At 40.2% G+C, this 24,378-nt stretch overlaps 1 protein-coding gene across 6 annotated transcripts in view; it reads right to left on the bottom strand.

Moving 5' to 3' along the window:
• The window catches only part of ABHD12 (abhydrolase domain containing 12, lysophospholipase), a 214,640-nt gene that overhangs the window by 88,934 nt on the left and 101,328 nt on the right, over positions 1 to 24,378 (bottom strand). For all 6 annotated transcript variants that reach the window (XM_033936457.1, XM_033936454.1, XM_033936455.1 and 3 more), the window contains one exon: positions 20,879 to 20,998. In XM_033936457.1, the coding sequence (XP_033792348.1) occupies positions 20,879 to 20,998 (120 nt within the window). The remainder of the gene's footprint in view (positions 1 to 20,878; positions 20,999 to 24,378) is intronic.

The raw sequence follows: 24,378 nt of genomic DNA, 5'->3' as shown, positions 1-24,378 counted from the left end.
CTGGTGCAAAGGACATACGAGTCTTAACAATAGGTGACATACCAAAGCAGTCTCCTAAGTCTAGGGCAGGACAGATGAACCTGCCTTTAACACTGAGGACCCAAAAGTGGTATCCTCTCTCGCTGCCACATTAACCCTATAAAACTTTGTAAATGTATAGAGTAGACCATGTAGCTGTTCTACAAATTTCTTCAGGAGGAATTGCCCTGGTCTCTGCCCACTAAGATGCCACACTTCTAGTAAAGTATGCTCTCAAGGCAAATGGTGGCTGTTTTCCACAGCCAATGTACGCCAATAAGATAGTCATACGAATCCATCTGGAGATGGTTACCTTTGATGCAGGCCTGCAGCATTGTTTTTACATAGTAAATGACAGCAGATAATAGATCTGAGCGGTTGGTCCATCCAGTCTGTCCAATAGTCACACTCATACATTCATGGTTAAATTGTCTTTTCTTTAATATTTTTGGGCAATACACCATAGGAGTCCACCCGGTACAGTCTTTAGATTCCCACTGCTGGAGTTGAGTTGCCATTGAAGTTCACTCCAGCCTATCCAAACAATCTTGTCACTGGAGCCCTCCCTAGCTCATGCTAAACCAAATCATCATATACAGTCATGAGCAAAAATTAGAACATTCGGTTCTTTCATAAGAAATGTTCACATATCGATGTCAAATCTTTTTTTTTTTTTTTTTAATCTCTGGAAAAGAAAGTGATGCAACTGCAGGTAAACAACAAAAATGTTCCTTGATTTACTCATGAAACAAAAGATATCCACAAAAATGTATAATCTAACTGAGTAATAAATTAGGACACCCTACACCCAAATAGCTAGTGTTACCCCCTTTGGCTGAAATAACTGTAGTGAGACGCTTCTTGTAGCTATCTACCAGTCTCTGATATCGGTCTGAGGAAAGTTTGGCCCACTCCTCAATGCAGAATTCTTTCAGCTGTGCGATGTTTGAGGAGTTTCTTGCATGTTCAGCCTGTTTCACAAAATTGAAAAATGATTTAAAATTGTTGGGTGGTTTTTCAAGGATCAATGATAGAAATCCAGAACCTCAGACTAAGTTTACTTTTATGTCGGGTTCTGAGCTGGTTTCTGAGATCCTTTTCCTCCCATAATTACTAGTTGCTGTATGAAGAACCAAATTTTGTTGTAGTTGTAGCTGTTTTTGGAGGGTTCTATTTCTATCTCTTTGTTTATTGAGGTTGTTTGTTATATATCTTTGTGCCTATATATGGAACAGTGTTGAAAATACGTTTGTATCCGAGACCTTTTGTTGAGAGGTAGTTCATCAGAAGCTTAGTAAGACTTCTGGTTGAAGTGGACCCTTAAGGAATTGAATAAATTTATGAGTAGCATGGTGGAGTTTCCATGTAGGATGTGGAAGAATATACAGAAAATTTTGAAGTTTATTTGAGTAGTGAAGGGTAGCCAAATGCAATTGTGTGAGATAGATGGAGAATGGGTCATTCCTTATAGCTTGAAAAGAAGTCTAATTGCTGTGTTTTAGATTAGTTATACGTAGTTTATGGGTTAGTCGTTAGTATTCTGCTCACGTCTGCATAGAGGGAGTTGTAATAATCAAGCTGCGACAAAATTAGTATTTGTATAAGTATGGCGAAGTGTCATTCGTGGAAGTATGAGTCTCCACTATCTCTTGGAAAAGAAGGCTTTCCTCCAGAAATTTGAGATTTATGGTTCAAGGGATAGTGTGGAGTCCAGTATAACCCCCAGTACTTTGAAGGATTCTTCTATGTCTATTTTAGCTCCAGATGACGGGACAGTGCTATTTGGAGCTGTCTGTAGGGGTATGTGGAACCAGAGGATTTTGGTTGCGCTCAGTTTTGAGTTTATTGATTTTGGCCTCTGATTGTATTTTGTCGATGTTATCAGTGATTTTTTTTTTTTAATGCATCTAGTTGATTGTAATAGAAATGAGGAGAATGTCATCCGTGTAAGTTAACAGGCATTCTTTGTTGATGAATATAATGATACCGAGAAAGCTCATGAATAGGTTGAACAGTATTGGAGAGGGAAAAACCCTGGAGTACTCCACAGAATGCTTTCCAGCTGTTGAAGAAGGCTCAATCTTTCCGGACAAGATATTCTCTCTTTACTAGGAAGTCGTTAAACCAACTAAATGTGGTGCCTGTGATTCCAATTTCAATAAGTTTCATTAGGAGAAGGTGGTGGTTTACTTGAAGGCTGCGGAGATGTCAAATTGAAGGAGAGCTGTTTGTTGACCTGTGCTTAGTATCTGTTTGATTTTTGTGGCAAGGGTTAGTAACAGGAGTTCAGTGCTGTGCTGTGCTGCGGTTAGAATCCAAACTGAGAGGGATGTAGGCTGGAGTACTGTTCCATGTAGGATGTGAGTTGTTTACATACATGAGTTTCTAGGAGCTTATTAAGTATGGTGATACCTGCTATGGGTCTGTAGTATGAGGAGACAGAAGGGTCAGCATTTTGCAATTTTGGTATGGGTGTGAGAGCTATTTTGCCAATTTCAGCTGGGAGTTGGCTTTGATTTAGAAGACTGTTTAGGAATTTGATGATCCAGGTGATGATTACTTCAGGTGTGGTAGCTAATAGATATAAGGGGCAGTTGTCGAGCGAGGTGCTGCAGGTGGATAGTTTCTTTAGAAGACTCGCTGTTTCACATGTTGTTAGTAGAGTGAAGGTGTTCCATATCTGGTTCACTGTGCAAGGGTCATCAGAGTTTTTGAGAATGGCATGTGTAGGTTCCGTGGTGAGGTATGTTTTTTCGACATCTGTTTGTACTGTTCTGATCTTATTGAGGAACAAGTCTTCAAGGTCTTGAGCTGTTGGTTGGGAATTATGTTCATGAATGCCCTTTTCCAGTGGTGCTGTAAGGTTGCATACAAAGAAAAATCATTTATTTTTGTCAAGTGTTTTATTTTCTATTTTTTGGTCAAAATAATTTTTCTTAGCCTCGGCAATATTAAAGTTGTATTTATCATCACTGCCTTCCATATTATTTTGTGATCAGACATCTTACTTTTCTGCCATTGTCTTTCCAGTCTTCAGGTTTGTTTTTCTTTTCTCAGTGTTTCTGTGAACCATCAGGAAGGTTTAGTGCCCTTTACGCTGCAGTGGTGTACGGGGGCAAGAAAGTCTAGGGTTTTGTGAGTGATTTGTTCCAATCTGACAATACTGCATTGGCCGAGTCGGTTGTAACAGTTAGTGAGACAGCGACTTTGTTCCAGAATTGGGTAGGGCTTAATTTGCCTCTTACCAGTTTATTAGAGTAAGGGGAATTGCTGGTTGTGTTTGTCAAGTGGAAATGTAGAATGAATGAAAGGAGATAATGGTCTGACCAGGGGACCAGTTAGTATTGGTGATGAGACAGGGGTGTGTGACAATGAGGTTGAGGGTATGGCCTTTTTCATGTGTTGGCCAGATATTTTGAGATCTATTTGGCAGTCTTCAAGAAGTCTTCACACTACCCTCAGGCGCTGCACTGCAGCTTGAGTTCTCAAGCAAAGTCCTTGGCATCATTATCGATTCTCTCTCTCCCTCAATGACCACCTCAACTCCTTGGCTAAATCATGCTTTTTCAGCCTCCACATGCTGAGGAAAGTAAGACCCTATTTTCGCCAACAACATTTCGCCGTCCTTGTCCAATCCATCATCCTCTCCAAATTAGACTACTGCAATGCCATCTACTTAAGCCTATCAAAAAAAAGTCTTCAAACACTCCAGCTAATCCAGAATACTGCAGCCAAGTTGATCTTTGCAAAACGCAATCTGACCATATCTCCCCACTCCTAGCCAAACTTCATTGGCTCCCAGTGATTTCCAGAATCCATTTCAAATGCTCCTGCCTGGCTTTTAAAATCATTCACGGCATCCTTCCTCCCTTAATCCCACTATCTTATAACTCCTCGAGTCCTGACTCTCACCAGACCCATCCAAAGGTATAAATTATCCTTCTCCTCTGTACATGGTATTCGCTCTGCAGGCAAACTGGGAAAATCCCTTCTCTTCAGAATTACAGGTCTTTGGAACGACCTTACTACCCCGCTGCGGAACTTGGGCTCCCTCCAATTATTCCGCAAGCAACTGAAAAGCTGGCTTTTCACTAAAATGTAATTCTATCCCCCTTATTCTTCTCTTCTATATATAAGTTCATGTAAACCTTTTTTTTCCTTCTCTTCCTATATTTTAAGTTCTTGTAAACCGTGCCGAGCTCCACAACATCTGTGGAGATGATGCGGTATATAAACTTAAGGTTTGGTTTGGTTTAGTTTAGTTTAGAAGCATTTTGAAGAAGCAAATGACATTATTATCAGAGGCTACAAGGGGAAGATTTAGGTCTCCAAAAATAAGCAGTCTGGTATACTGGCAGGCTAGATGAGAATTTCTTGCAAATTTGTATTATTGCTTGATTGGGGGCCAGGAGGATGATATATCAATCTTGGTGGTATTAGGCTTGTCTTTGAGTTTGTAAGTTACATATTCAAGGTCGGAGTGGGTGGTAGAGTCAATCAGAGTAATTTTGCTTCTGTAAATAATGGCTAAAACCACCTCTATACTACTCAAAGTGGTTTACATAAAGGTACTTCAAGCATTTTCCCTATCTGTCCCAGAAAGTTACTTAACCCCAAAGATGAAAATGAAATCTGGTAAAAATATTAAAGGAGAGCAGACACTTCTAAAAATATCTCAGTGAAAATTTTTCATCTGAAGTTGTATGATTTTTTTTTTTTTTACTGGACTGTTTTCTTGATACTAAAAGATGTCTTCCGTTACTTTACAGAGTTTGAGGAGTTGAAGTAGTTAGTAACATAGAAACATGATGGCAGATAAAGGCAAAATGGCCCATCCAGTATGCCTATTTGCAGCATCCATCATCTTCTCCTCTCCCTATGAGATCCCACATGCCTGTCCCATGCTTTCTTGAATTCAGACACAGTCTGTCTCCACCACTTCTACTAGGAGACTATTCTATGCATCTACCACCCTTTCCATAAAAAAGTATTTCCTTAAATTACTCTTGAGCCTATTATTTCTTAACTTCATCCTATGCCCTCTCATTCTGTAGCTTCCTTTCAAATGAAAAAGACTCGCCTCATGCACATTTATGCCATGTAGGTATTTAAACGTCTCTACCAATAACTCCCCTCTCCCACCTTTCCTCCAAAGTATATATATATTGAGATTTTAAGTCTGTCCCCATACACTTTATGATGAAGAAGACCACTGATTATTTTAGTAACCTTCCTCTGGACTGGCTCCATCCTGTTTATATCTTCTTGAAGGTGCGGTCTCCAGAACTGTATACATTATTCTTTTTTTTTTTTTTTTTAATCTTTATTCATTTTCAAGTCTTACAACAAGTGTATAATATTCAGTCAGAAAAATTTTTAAACAAATCACTTGACAATCTTACTTATAATCCTTAAAATATATAAATATAAAAGAAACCCTTTCCACCCACCCATTTATTAATACTAGAACAATTGACAATTATTATCTTTCCCAATCCCCCCCCTATACCTTATCTAATACCAAGGTGTTTAAGATGTCTGATCATTAGAATAAGTAATCAATGGCCCCCAAATCTTTTTAAACTTATGATAATTTCCTTGTTGCATAGCAAGCACCCTCTCCATTTTGTAAATATGACATACTGAATTTCACCAAAAGGTGTAATTAAGTTTAGTATAATCTTTCCAGTTTCCAGTAATCTGCTGAATGGCAACCCCTGTCAATATTAATAAAAGTTTATTATTATGTGCAGAAATTGGGCTTTTGAATCTCATAGATGTACCAAATAATATAGTATCATATGAAAGGGCAAAATGATTTTCTAACAATGAATTAATTTGGGACCAAATTAACTTCCAAAAGGCATTTATATAGGGACAGAAAAAAATTAAATGTTCTAATGTCCCAGCTTCTAAACCACAATGCCAGCATCTATTGGACCTAGAGCTATCCAACTTCTGTAATCGAACTGGGGTTCATAAAGCTCTATGCAACAAAAAGAACCAGGTCTGTCTCATAGATGCTGACCTTGTAGTTTTTATTCTCCAAGACCAAAAACGTGGCCATTGAGAGGCAGAAATTTAGTGCCCAATCTCAATGCTCCAAATATCCCTAAGAACAGTTTTTTGTTTTTTATTCAAATACCCATATAACAATTTATACCACTGTGCGGCTTGGTGACCCAAGAAATCCACCTGAAAGCAAAGGAATTCCAAACTATACTGAGAATTAAGAACTTTCCATTCAGGGAACCCCTCCTGAATAGCCTGCTTCAATTACAACCACTTAAAATTTTGTGATTTATTTAGACCATATTTATGTTGCAATTGTGAAAAACTAAGCAGTGACCCATTTAGAATAACATCATTTAAAGTCCGTATACCTGCAATAATCCAATGCTTCCAAACGATTTTAAATCCGCCAATTTTGATCTTGGAGTTTACCCAAATGGATTGATTTAATGATTTAGAAATTGGATCTGGTGATAAATTACTAACATAACGTAAGGTCTTCCATGTGTCAAATAAAATTCTATTATCTTTATATTTCCTGGGCAAATTTATACCAATAAGATGAGACAAATGTAAAGGAAACAGGAGCCGCCATTCTAAATATAACCAATCTGGAACATTTTCCATAAGGTCTGGGAGGATCCAATACATACCCTGTATTAGAATATAGGCTTGATGATACCTATAAAAATTTGGAAAATTTACCCCTCCCTCCACAATTGTCTTTTGTAAAGATACTAAAGCAATTCTAGGTCTTTTACCCAACCAAACAAATTTAGTAAGAATACCATTTAACTTTTTATAAAATGACCCCTGGAAAAAAATTGGTATCATACTCATTTGATAACAAACCACAGGCAATATCATCATTTTGATTGTTTGAACTCTTCCCCACCAAGAAAGATGTAAAGGATTCCTTTGCTCACACATCTCTGTTATTTTCTTTAATAAAAGTTTTTCATTCTCCTTCACTGTGTCTTCAAATGTGTTTTTAATAATAATACCTAAGTATTTTAGTCCATCTTCTTTCCATATAAACGAGAATGAATCAAATAATCCTTTGGTACAATGAACATTAAGCGGGAGAACTTCAGACTTACTCCAATTGATCTTATATCTTATATTGATCTTATATCTTATATTGATCTTATATAATTTTCTAAACTTCTCTATTCATTCAAATAAACATGGAATGGTAATTTCTGGTTCTCTCAAATAAAGCAGAATATCATCCGCAAAAGCAGAGAGTTTAAATTCCCAATTTGAATAAGGAATGCCTCGTATCCCCTTTGCCTGATTGACGGCTATTAACAAGGGTTCAAGAACAACATCAAAGAGCAAAGGAGATAAAGGACAACCTTGTCTAACCCCCCTTAGCAAGTTAAATCTATCTGACATAGTATTATTAATATATAATTTTGCACCAGGAGAGCTATACAACTTCTGAATCATTTGAATAAAACCAGAACCTATACCAAACCATTCTAAAGCCTGGTAAATAAAAGTCCACTCCACTCTATCAAAGGCTTTTTCTGCATCCAAAGATACCAAAAAAGCCGGATCATTCATATTTTTTGTTAAATTTAGAGAGTGAAAAGCTAATCTAGTATTATTTGAAGAATGTCTTTTAGCAACAAATCCTGTTTGGTGAGTATCAAAAGGAAGAGCTTTAGCCAAACATAAAGCCAGTATTTTAGCAATAAGTTTTACATCTATATTTATTAACAAGATAGGCCTGTAGTTTGAAACCAAAGTAGAATCTCTGGTTTTGGCAAAACAATAATTAAAGAATCAGCCATAGTACCTTTAATACAACCTTTATTCAGTTGATATTGATATAAATTTAACAGATATGGCAAAAGAGTACTTTGAAATGATTTATAAAACTCAACAGTATATCCATCACCACCTGGAGCGGATCCAACTCTAAGAGACCTCAGTGCTATTTCTAATTCTTTTAAAGATATAGGATCTTCTAAACTCCTTTTTATATGATCAGGAACTTTCGGCCCAACAAGTAAATTTAAAAATTCTAATCCATCTTGTTCTTTATTTTCATAAGATTCGGAAGAATACAAATCCTTATAAAAAGTAAGAAATTGCTTCAAGATATGTTCAATTGTGGTGCGTGTACCTCCTTGTATATCTTTAATTGCAATAATCTTATTTTCCTCTTTTTTGCTTTAAGAAAATTTGCTAATAATCTTCCTGCCTTATTTGAATTACCATAATAATGAGCTTGCTGAGAAAACAAGTAAGAACATAAGAACATAAGAAGTTGCCACCACTGGGTCAGACCATTGGTCCATCGCGCCCAGCGGTCCGCTCTCATGTCTATGACCTGTAATGTGGTTCCTGTCCGTTTCTGTAACCTACCTCTTCTTTTTTATCTGTAACCCTCAATCCCCTTTTCTTTTAGGAACTTGTCTAAACCTTCCTTGAAACCCTGCAATGTGCTCTGGGCTATCACAACCTCCGGAAGCGCGTTCCATGTGTCCACCACCCTCTGGGTAAAAAAGAACCTCCTAGCATTTGTTCTAAACCTGTCCCCTCTCAATTTTTCCGAGTGACCCCTTGTGTTAGTGGTTCCCCACAGTCTGAAAAATCTGTCCCTGTCCACTTTCTCTATGCCCCTCAGGATTTTGAAGGTTTCTATCATGTCTCCTCTAAGTCTCCGCTTTTCCAGGGAGAAGAGCCCCAGCATCTTCAACCTGTCAGCATACGAATAGTTTTCCATACCTTTTATCAATTTAGTTGCTCTCCTCTGGACCCCCTCGAGTACTGCCATGTCCTTCTTGAGGTACGGCGACCAGTATTGGACACAGTACTCCAGATGTGGGTGCACCATTGCACGATACAGCGGCATGAGGACTTCCTTCGTCCTGGTCGAGATACCCTTTTTAATGATACCCAACATTCTGTTCGCTTTCTTTGAGGCCGTTGCGCACTGAGTTGATGCTTTCGATGTTGTGTCCACCATCACCCCCAGGTCTCTTTCAAGGTTGCTTACCCCTAGCAGTGATCCCCCCATTTTATAGCTGAACATCGGGTTCTTCTTCCCTACATGCATGACCTTACATTTCTCTATATTAAAACTCATTTGCCATTTTTTTGCCCACTCTTCCAGTCTTGTTAGGTCTCTTTGCAGGACCTCACAGTCTTCCGCGTTTCTAATCCTGCTGTAAAGCTTGGTGTCATCAGCAAATTTGATAACCTCACATGTCGTCCCCGTCTCCAGGTCGTTGATGAATATATTGAACAGGATTGGTCCCAGCACCGACCCCTGTGGAACTCCACTCGTGACCCATTGTCAGTCTGAGTAATGGCCCTTTACTCCAACCCTCTGCTTCCTGCCTGCCAGCCAGTGTTTGATCCATCGGTGGATATCCCCCTGCACCCCGTGGCTCCACAGCTTCTTAAGTAGTCTTTCATGAGGTACCTTATCGAAGGCTTTTTGGAAGTCAAGGTAAATGATGTCTATGGATTCCCCTTTATCCACCTGGTTGTTTATTCCCTCAAAGAAATACAGTAAGTTCGTGAGGCATGATCTTCCCTTGCAGAAGCCGTGCTGGCTCGCCTTCAGTTGTCCATTGCCTTCTATGTATTCGCAGATTGCGTCCTTGATTAGTGCTTCCATCATCTTTCCCGGAACCGAGGTCAAGCTCACCGGCCTGTAGTTTCCCGGGTCACCCCTTGATCCCTTCTTAAAGATGGGCGTGACATTGGCTATTTTCCAGTCTTCTGGGATCTCCCCAGTTTTTAAGGATAGGTTACAAATTTGGCTTAGTGTATCTGCTATTTCGTTTCTCAGTTCTTTTAATACCCTTGGGTGGATGCCGTCCGGACCTGGTGATTTGTCGCTCTGCAGTCTGTCTATCTTTCTGAGAACATCCTCTTTGTTTACCTCTAGTTGGACTAGCTTCTCATCAGGGTTTCCGTTTATGTGCTCCTCGGGTTCTGGGATGTTGGATGTGTCCTCTCTCATGAAGACTGACGAGAAGAACTTGTTTAACCTCTCATTATATTTGGCTTTTGCTTTTAATAATTTTTGTAAAGTATATTGTTCCCATCTATTAATTAATTTATTTTCCAACATTTGAATTTCTTTTTCTAAATCTAAGAATTGTTTTTTAAGTTGTTATTTAATATGTGCCGAATAAGAAATAATATTTCCTCTCATAGTTACTTTAAATGCATCCCATAATGTTTCAATACTTATATCATCAGAAGTATTAATCTGGAAAAATTCCCTCATTTTCAACTTAAAATCCTCAAGAAAGTTTAAATCAGCAAGCAAAGCATTATCAAATCTCTACACTGGTTTAGGACAAACTTGTTCATCAGTTTGCATCCCAATACACACACCACCATGATCAGATAAAACTATAGGATCTATAATTGCTTTCTTCACACGCTGAACTATGCTATTAGAAACAAAAATAGCATCAATTCTTGTAAAAGACTTATGGACCTGTGAGCAAAATGAAAATTCCCGATCATTAAAATGAAGAATACGCCATATATCAACTAAATCACAAGATTGTACTAAGTTATCTAGTCCTAATGATTTTATAATTTTACTTGGTCTTTTATCAATAATTGGATCCATTACAGCATTGAAATCTCCAGCCACTACTAAATTAGAAGCAGCCAGTGGTAGTAACAATTGCTGAATATTTTTTTAAAACTCCATTTGATTCGAATTCAGAGCATACACATTGAATAAGTCCAGGGTAGTATTTCCCATAATCATTTTAGCATGTACCCACCTTCCTAAAGGGTCCAAAGCAACTAATTGAAAATCAGCCGAACATTTCCTACTTACTAGAATAGCAACCCCAGCCTTTTTCCCCACTGCTGGGGCAAACAAACACTTAGAGACCCAGCCTCCTATCAGCTTCTTAGATTCTACTAATGACAGATGTGTCTCTTGAAGAAAATATACATCCGCATTTTGCTTTTGCAAAAAACCTAACATTTTCTTTTTTTTGACTGGATGATTTAGGCCATTGACGTTTAAAGAAAAAACTTTAAAATCCATCTAAAATTTCAATTAAAAACCAATCTGTAAATTTAATATTAATGAAATGATCAAACATCACCACACCTATTAAGTATAACCCCTCAGCTATTAAAAAAAATTCATTACTCCTAAAACCATCAATCCCCCCTACCCATAACCCTCCCCTCCCCTCCCCCAAACCCTCCCACCCCAAATATTTAATAACAGTGTAAACTTGGTGACACACATTTAGCTCAGATAGTAATAGACCCCATGAAGACCATCTTAAAATCAACATTTAAAATAAAGTCATATCTTTAAAAATGGAATCAAATCATCATAAAATACTCATCAATTAATTATCTATGAAAATATACCTATAAAACAAACTGAATTTGATTTATTCATCTATCACAGAATTAGAGATACAGTATAACTTTGCCCCAAAATAAATCCAATTAACTTAATTGATTAAAATTTATTTTATTTTTAAGTAAAATCTTCTGGTACTATTTCTTATACGGGATTAAAAATTGCTAACCACAACCTAATCTATATATTACTTTCCCCTTTAAGTTTATTTCTATAATATTAATATCATTCCTTTCTATCTTTAAAAATTAAATTAATAATGAATTAATATTTTATTTCAATTTCTAAATTTTCTATACTCAAAACTTCATAAAAATTTTCTTTAAGCACTTTTATTTATAAATATCAATGGCTAAAAACCTATAATTATGCATATCCTTTAACACACCCATAGAATTCCCAAACATTTCATACTCTCAACTTATCTCTGGACCATTTTATAAATGAAGAACAAGAAATGTCCACAAATCTACTCTTCTTCTTTCTTGCTGCTCGCCGATATTTCTGTAGACTCTGGCGCTAATTGAAGCAACTCCCATCTCCGCATCACATCATGACGCAGCTACATTCATCCTGTCTTCCTCTTTCTCCAGTTCCTTTGTATATTGTCACTGTCAAAAGTTTCTGTATTATTTCAGTGCAAATGCTCCAATTTCCATTAGTTAAGTGTGCATGTAAAATTGAATCACATGTATCCTATATCTATTTGGAAATGTTAATATTTAGCACCACACACACTGGCGTCTTTGCTCTTAACATTAATACTGAAGATTCTCCTCCTACGATAAAATCCTGTCATTCCAACTTCAAGCCAAATATAGCAGGCATCCACAAGGAGAATGACTTATTAATAAATTCTCCATTCCACTCATGACTTGTTATCAGAAATTAACATAAACATAGAAACATAGAAAGATGATGGCAGAAAAGGGCTAAAGCCCATCAAGTCTGCCCACTCTACTGACCCATCCTCTTAAGTCTATACCTAGTGACCAATTCTTCAGATCGACCCTCGTAGGGATCCCACATAGGCATCCCATTTATTCTTAAAGTCCAACACGCTGCTGGCCTCGATCACCTGCACCGGAAGCTTATTCCAACGGTCAACCACTCTTTCTGTGAAGAAATACTTCCTGATGTCGCCATGAAATTTCCCGCCCCTGAGTTTGAGCGGATGCCCTCTTGTGGCCGAGAGTCCTTTGAGAAAGAAGATATCATCTTTCACCTCGATACGTCCTGTGATGTATTTAAATGTCTCAATCATGTCTCCCCTCTCCCTACGTTCCTCTAGAGTGTAGAGCTGTAATTTGTTTAGTCTCTCTTCGTACGAGAAACCCTTGAGCCCCGAGATCATCCTGGTGGCCATCCGCTGAACCAATTCGACTCTGAGCACATCTTTACGGTAATGTGGCCTCCAGAAATGTACACAGTATTCCAGTTTCTTTAAAATTTAGCAATTTCCCTTAAAAAGTCATAAATCCGTTAAACGTCATCCGAATATCAGGTTACCCATTTAGCAACTTTTCATTCATCTCGTACAGTAATTGCCAAATTATAGTGCTCAGGAATATACTTCAGTAACAATGAGCAATATACGTTCTGCCTACAAAGGCAGGAGACCAAATCACACTTAACCCCAAAGGTTCTTTCCTCCATCAAACATATCCAGGACACAACCTTTTTCCTTTCGTGAAGAAATAAATACAGACTTTTATATCTTGGTTTCTTAAAGTTAGAATTATTCCAATTAAGAACTAGTATCTAACTTAGCGACATGAATGAATTCCATTACTGATTACTTCTTTTCTTCCCGTTAACTTGCCTCCTTGAGTTTGAATCATAAATGTTCTAACGACTTTCCATATCTCTAAAGAGAATGTTTAAAGATAATTCTAAGGAGATTACCATTCGGCAAATACAATTATAAACATAACTCATAAAATAAAACACAAGGGCAAAAGTTATATATCATTCCTTTTATAATCCTCTCCTTCATTCAACTTGTCATTTTACGATGTCATGGGCTGCTCCTGCTTATTAATGTAATCATTCAGCTTTTCTGGATCATCAAAGGCTGTAGTTTTATTTTCAAAAGAAACTTTCATTATCGCTGGGTAAAATAAGCCATACTTAGCCCCCATAGCTCTCAGTTGTGGTCTTAGCTCCAAAAAAGCTTTCCTTCTGATTGCAGTGCTCCTGGCAAAATCTGGAACAATATGTATCTGTGCATCCTGGCACTTCAAGTTCCTATTTTGTTTTGCCAGCTGAGAAATTTCTAAAACATGTTGATATCTCAGGAGCTTAAAAATTAAAGGACGAGGACCCCCTTTGATTGTCATCCCTCTTGACAGGAATTTGGTGTGCCCTCTCTATTTCAATCGGGAACTTTGATTTTACAGGCAGTATTTTACTCAGAAAATTTTCTAAGGAAATAGGGCTCCCTTTCTCCACCCCCTCCGGAAGACCCAAGTTGCACTTCCTCTCACGGTTAGAAAGGTCTTCCAGCTCTCGGGTGAGAAATTAAATTTGTTTCTGTTTCCCCATTTTTCCTGATTGCCACCACTTAAACTGCCTCAAGCTTTACTTCCATTGTATTTGATTTGATTTCCACTTGTTCTATTCTTTTGGTAAGAGAAGACATTTCTTTCGTAAGAGTAGTAACTTTTTTGGCGGTATCCAAGACAATATCTTTAATAGCCTGTAGCTCTTTCCTTATGTCAAAGTCGCCATCTTTAGCAGTTGATTTTAACGGTGTCTCTGGTTCCGGCTTTGCTCTCTTTACACTAGTCGATGCCGCAAATGCCGAATCGCTTTTATTTTGCTTTCCCGACGCCATTGCCCTTCCTGTTTCTTCTACTCTTACTTTTAGAGCAATCAAAAAATCTTTAATATGACTTTTAATCTCTTTCAGGGTCTATCCGTAAGGAGCCCACTCGCTATCCGACCCACTTCATGCATGACCAAGCCACACCCCTGTATACATTATTCTTAATGAAGTCTCACCAGAATCATATAAAGTAGAGCTGCCTGATTCAGAAAAAAAAATTTCAATTTGATTTGGCCTATTGAATCGATATTTCGATTTGATTTCAATGACACAGCTTTTAAAGTTTAAGTTGAATCAATTTTTATTGTATAATTAAATAAGCCAGATTAATACAGATCGATCTTGCACAATCAAAGCTAACAGAAAGCCATGCCCTTTTCACACACAGAGAACATAGATATACCCTTGCCCAGTATGGAATAAGTAATCACAAACTAAAACATAAAAATATATAGACAAAAGTTAAACTAAACAGCCAAGAAGCCAGGCTGCATACAATGCAACACCACAGAAACAGTAAACATATGTCCCCTAATAATGTTCAAAATTAAAGACAGCAGATGTAAATTTGAAGAAACTGACAAACAACAAACCACCTCTTTACAAATTAACAAACAGAAATAAAACAAAAATGGAAAATAAGAAAATACCTTTTTTTTTTGACTAATCCAATTGTAAATTAGCTTTCAGAGGTCAAAAACTCATTCTTTAAGTCAGTACAGTACACTGCTGTTACAGTATCCTGTCCTGACTTGGTTATTAAAAAATTTATTAAAATTAGTCTAATAAAAACATTACAGTTCTTTATTTCCATTTTCTATTTAAAAACATTTATCAATACAGCTACAATAAAGCAACAATTTTTTTTTTACCTTTTGTCATTTCTGCTTTAATCATCCTCTTCACTCTATTCTTTCTATCCAGCGTCTGTCTCTCTCTTCCATGCATCTGCCCTCTCTCTGCCCCTTCCATGCACTGTGTCTCCATACCTCCCCCAGTGGCCATGCCTCTCCTGTCCAGCTTTTCCCCCTCTGTTCCCTTTCTCCTCCTATACCTCCTCATCCCAGGGCAAGCATCTCTCTCTTTTTTTTTCTCTCCATTTGTGGATTTAGCATCCCTCCCGCTCTTCTCATTCCTCTGCTCTTCCAGCTCCCTTGTCCTAGCATCTCTCTCTCTTTTCCTCCCTCCCTGACTTCAGCCTCTCCCACTCTTCCCCACTGCCTTATCTCTCTCTTCTCTCTAGGCTAGGGGTAGGCAATTCCGGTCCTCGAGAGCCGGAGCCAGGTCAGGTTTTCAGGATATCCACATTAAATATGCATGAGATACATTTGCACCTCAAGGAGGCAGTGCATGCAAATCCATCTCATATATATTAATTGTGGACATCCTGAAAACCTGACCTGGCTCCGGCTCTCAAGGACCAGAATTGCCTACCCCTGCTCTAGGCCATCTCTTTCCCTGCCTGCCCTATAGTAAATAATATCACATATCATCCCACTAAAATACAGTGAAAAATTGGCTTTTACTCCTATGGAATCTTCAAACTACCACCAAGTAATATAACTTCAAGTGGTATCACTCAGGCTTTAGTAAGCCACACTTTTTCTTCGTTTTTTCTTTTTGTTTATATATTTTTACTTTTTAACATGGTGGATAAATCCATTTTTTCGTTCAAACAAGGAAAAAAAACATAGGGGGAAATATTAATCATAGCATCATGAAAGAAATAACCCCTATTACTCGGGGACATCACTTGGAGTGTGGCCAATGCCAGTGATGCTCATCTACTGTAGTGGGAGAATCCTGGACTCATCCAAGTACTGCCAAGTTATATTATTTGAGAAGTCACACTGATTGTAATTCTGCTTATGTAATTTACCTGATTCAGTGCCCATATCCAAAGTTGTATGTAGGGTGCACTACTCGACCTATTAAAACCAGGTTGATGGAGCACAAGTCTTGAGTGAACACTCAAAATGAGAGTGCTCCTCTTGTTCGTCACTGGAAGTTATTAAATCATACTTTAAGTGATCTAAGATGGAGAATACTTGAATCTATTAATATTGGGTGGGAAGGTGACAATACTGAAAAGCTCCTCAACATCAAGGAACTGCGATGGATGTATGAGTTAAATTCTATGCAACCCGAAGGGCTGAATTTGACTTCTGATTGGATGACATTAGCTGAATACCAGGGCTTTTCCTTCTGCTCTGTTGGGCTGGCTGTTGCCGGCCAGGGGGTGTATCTTTCTGTTACTAAGGGGACAGTGACGCCATGGGGGTTCCCTCTATTTAAATGCAGTAAAAAAACGCCGTGGCTATCTTAGCTCTGTACCGGCAGTAGTGTACATTTAGTTTCAACCTGTTATGGTAAGAGTTTCCTTTTTTAACAATGAAGAGGAAAATAGACATGCAGTGGTTGTGTTTTAACTTTAGATCTTTATATTTGCAGCATTCCCCCACCTTGAGAAAGGCTTGCGAAAAGTGTCGGTGATAAGGGGATGAGCATTCTAAAAAGCTAAGTACCATTTGATAATGGAAGTTGTAACAATGCAACCATGAAGAGATATGAATTTATTTATTAACTAGTGTTAAAGCCCGTTACATTAACGGGTGCTAGAAAGCAGCCCCCTTTCCCTCTCTCCCCTTCCAGTTCCTCCCTGACTGTCTCTCCGTGGCCCCCCTTCTGTCTTCCCCCCCAAGCAAAGCTGTCTACCTCCCAGCATACCCCTCCCCCAAAGCAGTCCCCTTTCCATCTCCCTCTCCAGTTCGTCCCTGACTGTGTCTCTGTGACCCCCCTTCTGTCTTCCCCCCCAAGCAAAGCTGTCTGCCTCCCAGTACACCCCTCCTCCAAAGCGGCCCCTTTCCCTCTCCCCCTCCAGTTCCTCCCTGACTGTCTCTCCGTGGCCCCCCTTATGTCTTCCCCCAAGTAAAGCGGTCTGTCTCCCAGAACACCCCTCCCCCAAAGCAGCCCCCTTTCCCTCTCCCCCTCCAGTTCCTCCCTGACTGTCTCTCCTTGGCTCCCCTTATGTCTTCCTGCCCCCCCCAAGCAAAGCTGTCTGCCTCCCAGCACACCCCTCCCCCAAAGCAGCCCTCTTTCCCTCTCCCCCTCCAGTTCCTCCCTGACTGTTTCTCCATGGCCCCTCTTCTGTCTTCCCTCCCCAAGCAAAGCGGTCTGTCTCCCAGAACACCCCTCCCCCAAAGCAGCCCCCTTTCCCTCTCCCCCTCCATTTCCTCCCTGACTGTCTCTCCGTGGCCCCCCTTATGTCTTCCCTCTCCCAAGCAAAGCTGTCTGTCTCCCAGCACACCCCTCCCCAAAACAGCCCCCTTTCCCTCTCCCCCTCCAGTTCCTCCCTGACTGTGTCTCTGTGGCCCCCCTTTTGTCTTCCCCCCCCCAAGCAAAGCTGTCTGCCTCCCAGGACACCCCTCCCCCAAAGCAGCCCCCTTTCCCTCTCCCTATCCAGTTCGTCCCTGACTGTGTCTGTGGCCCCCCTTCTTTCTTCCCCCCCAAGCAAAGCTGTCTGTCTCACAGCACACCCCTCCCCCAAAGCTGCCCCCATATCGGGTCCTGTTCTCACCATTTAAAGAAAATCAGTGGCTTGTTCCAGTAAGTGGCAGTTCATTTTCTACAGAACTACCTGTCGTCAAATGGTACCTGAAAGAAATATATTTCAACCCTCTGCTCCCTTAGTCCCTTGCCGCTCCCTTAGTCCCTTGCCGCCCCCTTCCCGCGATCCCGACAAATGTCTTTACTCCAGCAGGGGCCGCAGCACTCTAAACACGCTGCTTCGCGGCCTTCTACTGGCCTGATTTGCTCTGCCGTGTCGGGCAGAGCAAATCAGGGCAGTAGCAGGCCGCGAAGCAGCGTGTTTAGAGTGCTGTGGCCCCTGCTGGAGTAAGGACGTTTGTCGAGACCGCGGGGCGGGAAGAGGAGCGGCAGCAAGGGACTAAGGGAGCCGAAGGGAGGGTGGATGGGAGGCTGAACGGGGGTTCGGGTGTGCCGGGGAGAAGAGCGAAGAAGACACCAACGACCAGCCAGAGAGATTCGCGCACATGCGCACTCCTATCTGAGGTGCCCTACATCTCACGGAAAACGGACGCATGCAGTGGGAGTGCGCATGCGCGGCTTACCGTTTTATTATATTAGATTACTTATAAGTTAAATTAAATTAAAAAGTACAAATATATAAACAAAAGAAGAAAAAGTGTGGCTTACTAATAGCCTGATTGATACCACTTGAAGTTATATTACTCGGTGGTGGTCTGAAGATTCCATAGGAGTAAAAGCTATTTTTTTGACTCTGTATTATAGTGGGATGATATGTGATATTATTGACTGTCTTCTGAACTAAGCTATATAGGTTTGTTTGACATTATGACACAATTACAAATTACAAAAGAAATGCCCTGTAGTAAGGCATCTTTTTTTCCTCCCCCTCTTCCCGAGATTTGGCACCCTCCATCCATGCCACCCCCCACCCCCGAGGTTTATTTATTTAAAAAATTTATATTCTACTATCAATATTTCTAGGTGGATTCCAACAAACATACATAATTTATAACAAATACATTAAAATAGCAATTACTTAATAAACTTCAAAAACATATATCTACCTCTATTCCCTTCCCTCACTTGCTCTCTTTGTCACACACCCACTCACAAGCCATTGGCAGCACAGCCTTCACAACAAGCTGCTCTCTGGCCTTCTTCTCTGCAGGGTCCCACCTACTACCTGTTTCTGCAAAAGCAGGACCCAGCAGAGAGGAAGGTCAAATGCCAGCAAGAGCAGCGTGTTCTGAAGGCTGCCACTGTGAAGAAGTTCCATGATGACACTGGGCCTTGCACTGAATTGATGAGGCCGATTTTTTCCCAGATTGAATCAATTCAAATTAATTCAACCAAAGTCAACTGGTGAATTGATTCAAATCAGGCAGCTCTAATATACAGGGGCATCAATACCTCCTTTTTCCTATTGGCCATACCTCTCTCTATGCATCCTAGCATTCTTCCAGCTTTTGCCGTCATCTTTTCAATCTGTTTGGCCACCTTATTAGTACTACGAGGTGTACATTCATATGGAGAATCTTACCCCAATCGAGTTATTAATAAACAGGATTCCAACAGATGAAACAGAGTGTGAATTGGTAGATATTATAGCCATGGCCAAGAGGGGCTATGGGAACTATAGTGGCTGTTTTATCTTTTGTACTAGTTTGATTATTAGAAGAATGGAATATGTGTAATGATGCCTTGCTCCCCAGTGCATATTGTAAGCTTCTGAAGACACTTCTATACTTACTCAGTCCTATGGAGCAGGAAAGGAAATTATTTCCAGCTTTTTCTACTTATTTATTTTAACAATAGGCCTCATACCACTAGAATTCTTGGCATTTTACAAGTCAATATATGAAACCAACAAATGACAAAACTGAACACAAAAGGCCAGATTTTATAAGAGGTACTTAAAGTTAGGCACTTAACTTAATTGCTCAAACCACCTTAATAGCTTCAGTTTTGAGCTTTAATAAGTGTGATAATATATCTAACCATTCAGTTTTCATTCACACTTTACAGGATGGATTTTTCATTTTAACCATAGGATACTACTGTCCCATGGCAGCAGGTACTGCCATGCTTCCCTAACATTAACAACCAGTAGCAAACTACATAGTTGAGTGACTAGTTCTCACCAAAGATAGCAAACATTAAGGAAGCTATATGGCTCAGGTACTACTGAAAGGGACTACAAAGAGGGCAACAGACCTTTATGTAAGGGAAGTAAATAAAAGTAAGAGGAAAAGGAAACAAATATAGTTCTCCTAAACAAAAAATGGCTGCAAAAACAAAGAAAGAAAATCAGAATAGGAAAAGCATGGGCAGAAGAAAAATTGGTTAAAGACATCATGCAAGGTGGGACAGGAGAAAAGCCAGAGGTAGAATTACAAGACTCAAAGGTGCTGAGGACCAATGTGTATAAAGTGAAAGATACATATGTGAATAGCATACATGTCACACCATTTATGGATGAGATTGTTTATGAATAACTTGGAAAACAAAGTGGGCAAAGTTAAGGGACTGGGTAAGATAACATTCCAGGATTCTGAAGGAACGAGAAGGTCTAGTGGATTTTCCAAAGGGTGTATTTAATAGATCTTAAGAGATGGGGGAGATTCCACAGTACTGTAACAAGGCCGATATCCCTTTTTACAAAAATGGTAAAAGAGAAGAGGTGGAAAACTACAGGCAGATAAGCCTTACCTCTGTAAGGCAATGGAGAAGCTGCTGAAGGAAAGCAGTATGAACTTTCTACAGTGCAATGGTTGCAATATTCAAGGCAATGTGGTTTTACCAAAGGCAGATTATGCCAAATGAATCTGATTGATTTCTGTGACTGGGTGACGAACTAGATCAAAGGCATGAACTGAATGTGTTCTTAAATTTAATCAAATCCTTCGATAACGGTTCTTCATAGAAGGCTCATGAATAAATTAAGCAGCTTAAGGATGGGATACAGGGTGGTAAATTAGTTGACCGACAGGCAACAGACAGCAATGGTAAATGGAATTCATTCAGAAGAAAAATGAGCAGTGAAGTATCTCTGGGATCCATCCTGGGACAGACTGTTTGCAAAAGAATGCCATCCTTACCTGGTTCCTGCATTTCCATGTAAATAGAGAATTATGGGGTGGTTTGAGGACAGTGCATCCTCATACCATATTTGGTCCTTTCCCCGAGCATCTTTCCATAAAACAGCAGGGAGCGTATACCTAAAATTAAAGTCAGGGATAATATTAATAGTTAAAAGTGTTTGATTTCAGAATACTTTGTTACAAAGAATGGGGCATTAGACAACCAACCAACAAAAATTAAAAGAGCAATATAATATGCTTTCTACATTCCTATGTTTGGACTTCTTGGAAGAGGGTACTTTTATAAAGCATTACATCTCGTATAAAATATGCTTTTTTCCCACCAAATTAGACACAAAAGTGGATGATATCATTCGACACCACCCCATGGTCCTCTTGTCATACTTTCATTGCACATTACTGTTTGGAGCAAGATTCAGCATAGGCAATATCCGATTGGCCAACGCCCTTTGACCAATCTGTCATCGTCAACTAATCACTCTTGCTTTTCATTTTATGGGCTACTTCAAGGACTAAGGCAAATCAATGCTGGAGTAGCCCTAAGCTCAGAAGTTGGTAATTCATTTGTGCCTGACAATCCTGCACAGTGACAGATGTGGCTCACCTGTAATAGATGTTGTTGTAGGCAGCAAGAGTGATAAGGCAGGTATAAATTGAGCATTAAAGATATATATTAATAAAAAGGTAAATAGGCACCTATGTTGTCTATTAAAAAGGCAGAAAATAGATGTATTTTTATAAAATTACCCCTCATGTATACCTATTTTATATTATATTTGATCATTATTCTAGTTAGAATTAATGTTTGACCCTCAGGGGCCAATGTAATGAGCTATGATAATTTCACTGTCGATATAATAGGAGATTTAGGCCCGGATTCTGTATAGGCGTCCTATACAGAATACTCACCCAAAATAAACCTGATTCTGTAACCGACGTCCATGTTACAGACCCCAGTTACGGAACCGGGTTACTGTAGACGCGCCCGCTATACTTATCATGGCAAGGGATCTCTCTGCCACGATATGCATAGTGGCCGCGGCTGCCAGTATCTCCCCACCTCCCGAACAATCGTGGCCTGGGCCAATCAGGCCTTAGGCTCGTGTGGGATGGGCCGGAGAGGAGCAGGCTTGTCTCATTTGGACAGAAGTGGGCTGTACGGCATGAAGACCTGTCCGTCCAGCACCTTTTAAGGTGAGCCTGGGGGGGTTTCTGGGGAGGGTGGGCTTCATTGGGGAAGGTCCAGGGAGGGGGGGGGGTCGTTTGGGGGTCTGGCAGGAGGGATTGTGCACCCTCCTACGGCGATCGTTAGAGGGGGTGCAGTCTTCGGACAGGAGGGGTTACGCTCCCTCCTGCCGCAATTGTTCAGGAATGGCAGGCTTTGGGCAGGAGGGGTTGGACTCCCTCCTGCCGCGATCACTAATGCAGGGAGATCCTTTGCCGCGATAAGTGTAGCAGCCATGTCTACCTACAATGTAGGCCAGCATTCCCGCTCAGGCTATTTCTTCTATCACCATTCTCATAAACTCCGCCCTTCAGTCGGGCCATTTCTCCCCAGAAATGGGTCATATCGCCTTGACTCCACTACTGAAAAAATCTGACCTTGACCCTTCCATACCATCCAGCTATCGCCCAATTGCAAATATCCCTCTCCTAACCAAGATGCTAGAGTCCATCATTTCTTCCCAACTCTCATCATACTTAGAGAGATTCTCTATTCTTTTACCCTATCAATATTTTTATTTATTTATTTATTTAGATTTTTATCCCGTCCTCCCAATAGCTCAGAACGGTTTACAAATGAACATACACAGTGGGGAGTAACTAGACATATAAGTAGTACAACAGGTTTAGGGATTGGATTTATAGTTTTTGGAGAGAATTAAATACAGGGAGAGTATGCAGAAAGAGAGAAGGGGGAAATACAGTAGTTTAGTTTAAGGAAAGTTATAAGCGTTTAGGTACAATTTGTTAGTGGATAGAGTAAGAGAGGGTCATACTGGCTTTCGTCCTAATTTCAGCACCAAATCCCTACTGTCTTCCCTGATTTCAAGGGTTCAACAACTTCACTCTTGAAACAAGTTCACCGTCCTCCTACAATTTGACCTTTCCTCTGCTTTCGACGTTGTTCACCATGATATTCTTGTTTACCAACTCTCTGAGATAGGTATCAACTCCACAGTCCTAGGTTGGTTCTCTAAATTCCTCCGCTCTCGTTCTTACATTGTTAACATGAATGGCACCTCATCCTCCCCCTGGAAACCGAATTGTGGAGTCCCGCAAGGCTCTCCACTATCCCCTATCCTTTTCAACATCTATATGTCCTCCCTAAAACTCCTCCACCTATCCCCCCTTGAAACAATTTACACTTATGCAGATGACATCCTCGTCCTCCTCGAGACCGATTCGAACCTCACCGACCTGTCTAAGAACATATCCTCTTGTATAATGAACCTACAATCCTGTGCCCACACTGTGCAAATTAAATTTAATGAGTCCAAAACAAGACTTCTTTGGCTCGGTCCAAAACTAGATCAACTACCCACCTCCATCCCACTACCCTCTGGCTCCTCTCTGCAGCTTGAGTTCTCGAGCAAGGTCTTGGGCATCATCATTGATTCCACATTGTCCTTCAATGACCACCTCCAATCCTTGGTAAAAAAAAATGCTTTTTCAGCCTTCACATGCTGAGGAAAGTTAGATCCTGCTTCCATCAAAAACATTTTACCCTCCTTGTTCAATCCATCATCCTCTCCAGATTGGACTATTGCAACTCTATCTACTTAAGCCTAACTAAGAAAAACCTCCACAGACTCCAACAGATTCAGAATGCCGCGGCCAAGCTCATCTTCGCTAAAAGTAAATTTGACCATGTCTCCCCGCTTCTGACCAAGCTCCACTGGCTTCCGATAATCGCCAGGGTCCACTATAAATGCGCCTGTTTAACTTTCAAAATCCTATATGGTATCCTCCCTCCCTTTATCCCTCTTTCTTGGAATTCCTCAAACCCTAATACCACCAGATCCTCCCACAAATTAAAACTATCTTTCCCCTCGCTAAAAGGCATTTCCCACACAGGAAAGCTAGGGACCTTCCTTCACTTCAGAATCACTGAGCTCTGGAACAACCTTACCTCCCCTCTTCGGAACTTGAGCTCTCTCCGAGTTTTCCGCAAACATCTGAAAACCTGGCTTTTCTCAAAAAATGTAAGTCTCCCTCCAACTTAGGAATCAAGGAAACTCTTATATCTTGGCATCCCAAGTCCTCTAAATTTTCTTCACACTTCTACCTCTAACCCTCTGTTGTAGTTCCTTCCTATTTCTCCTACTGTAAACCGCGTCGAGCTCTACGAACATGGAGATGATGCGGTATACAAACCTAAGGATTACATTAGATTACATTGTACGCATCTCCCACTGGCCTTGGGAGACACGTACGGCCGTCTAGCTTCACCTAAGGCTACGCCTAGCCTTAGGCGGTGTGTGGGCCTTCCTAGA

The sequence above is a fragment of the Geotrypetes seraphini genome, chromosome 3 (genome assembly GCF_902459505.1).
Source record: "Geotrypetes seraphini chromosome 3, aGeoSer1.1, whole genome shotgun sequence".
NCBI classification, from domain to species: Eukaryota; Metazoa; Chordata; class Amphibia; order Gymnophiona; family Dermophiidae; genus Geotrypetes; species Geotrypetes seraphini.
Note: the sequence above shows the minus strand (reverse complement) of the source record. Positions and strands in the feature narration are given on the sequence as shown.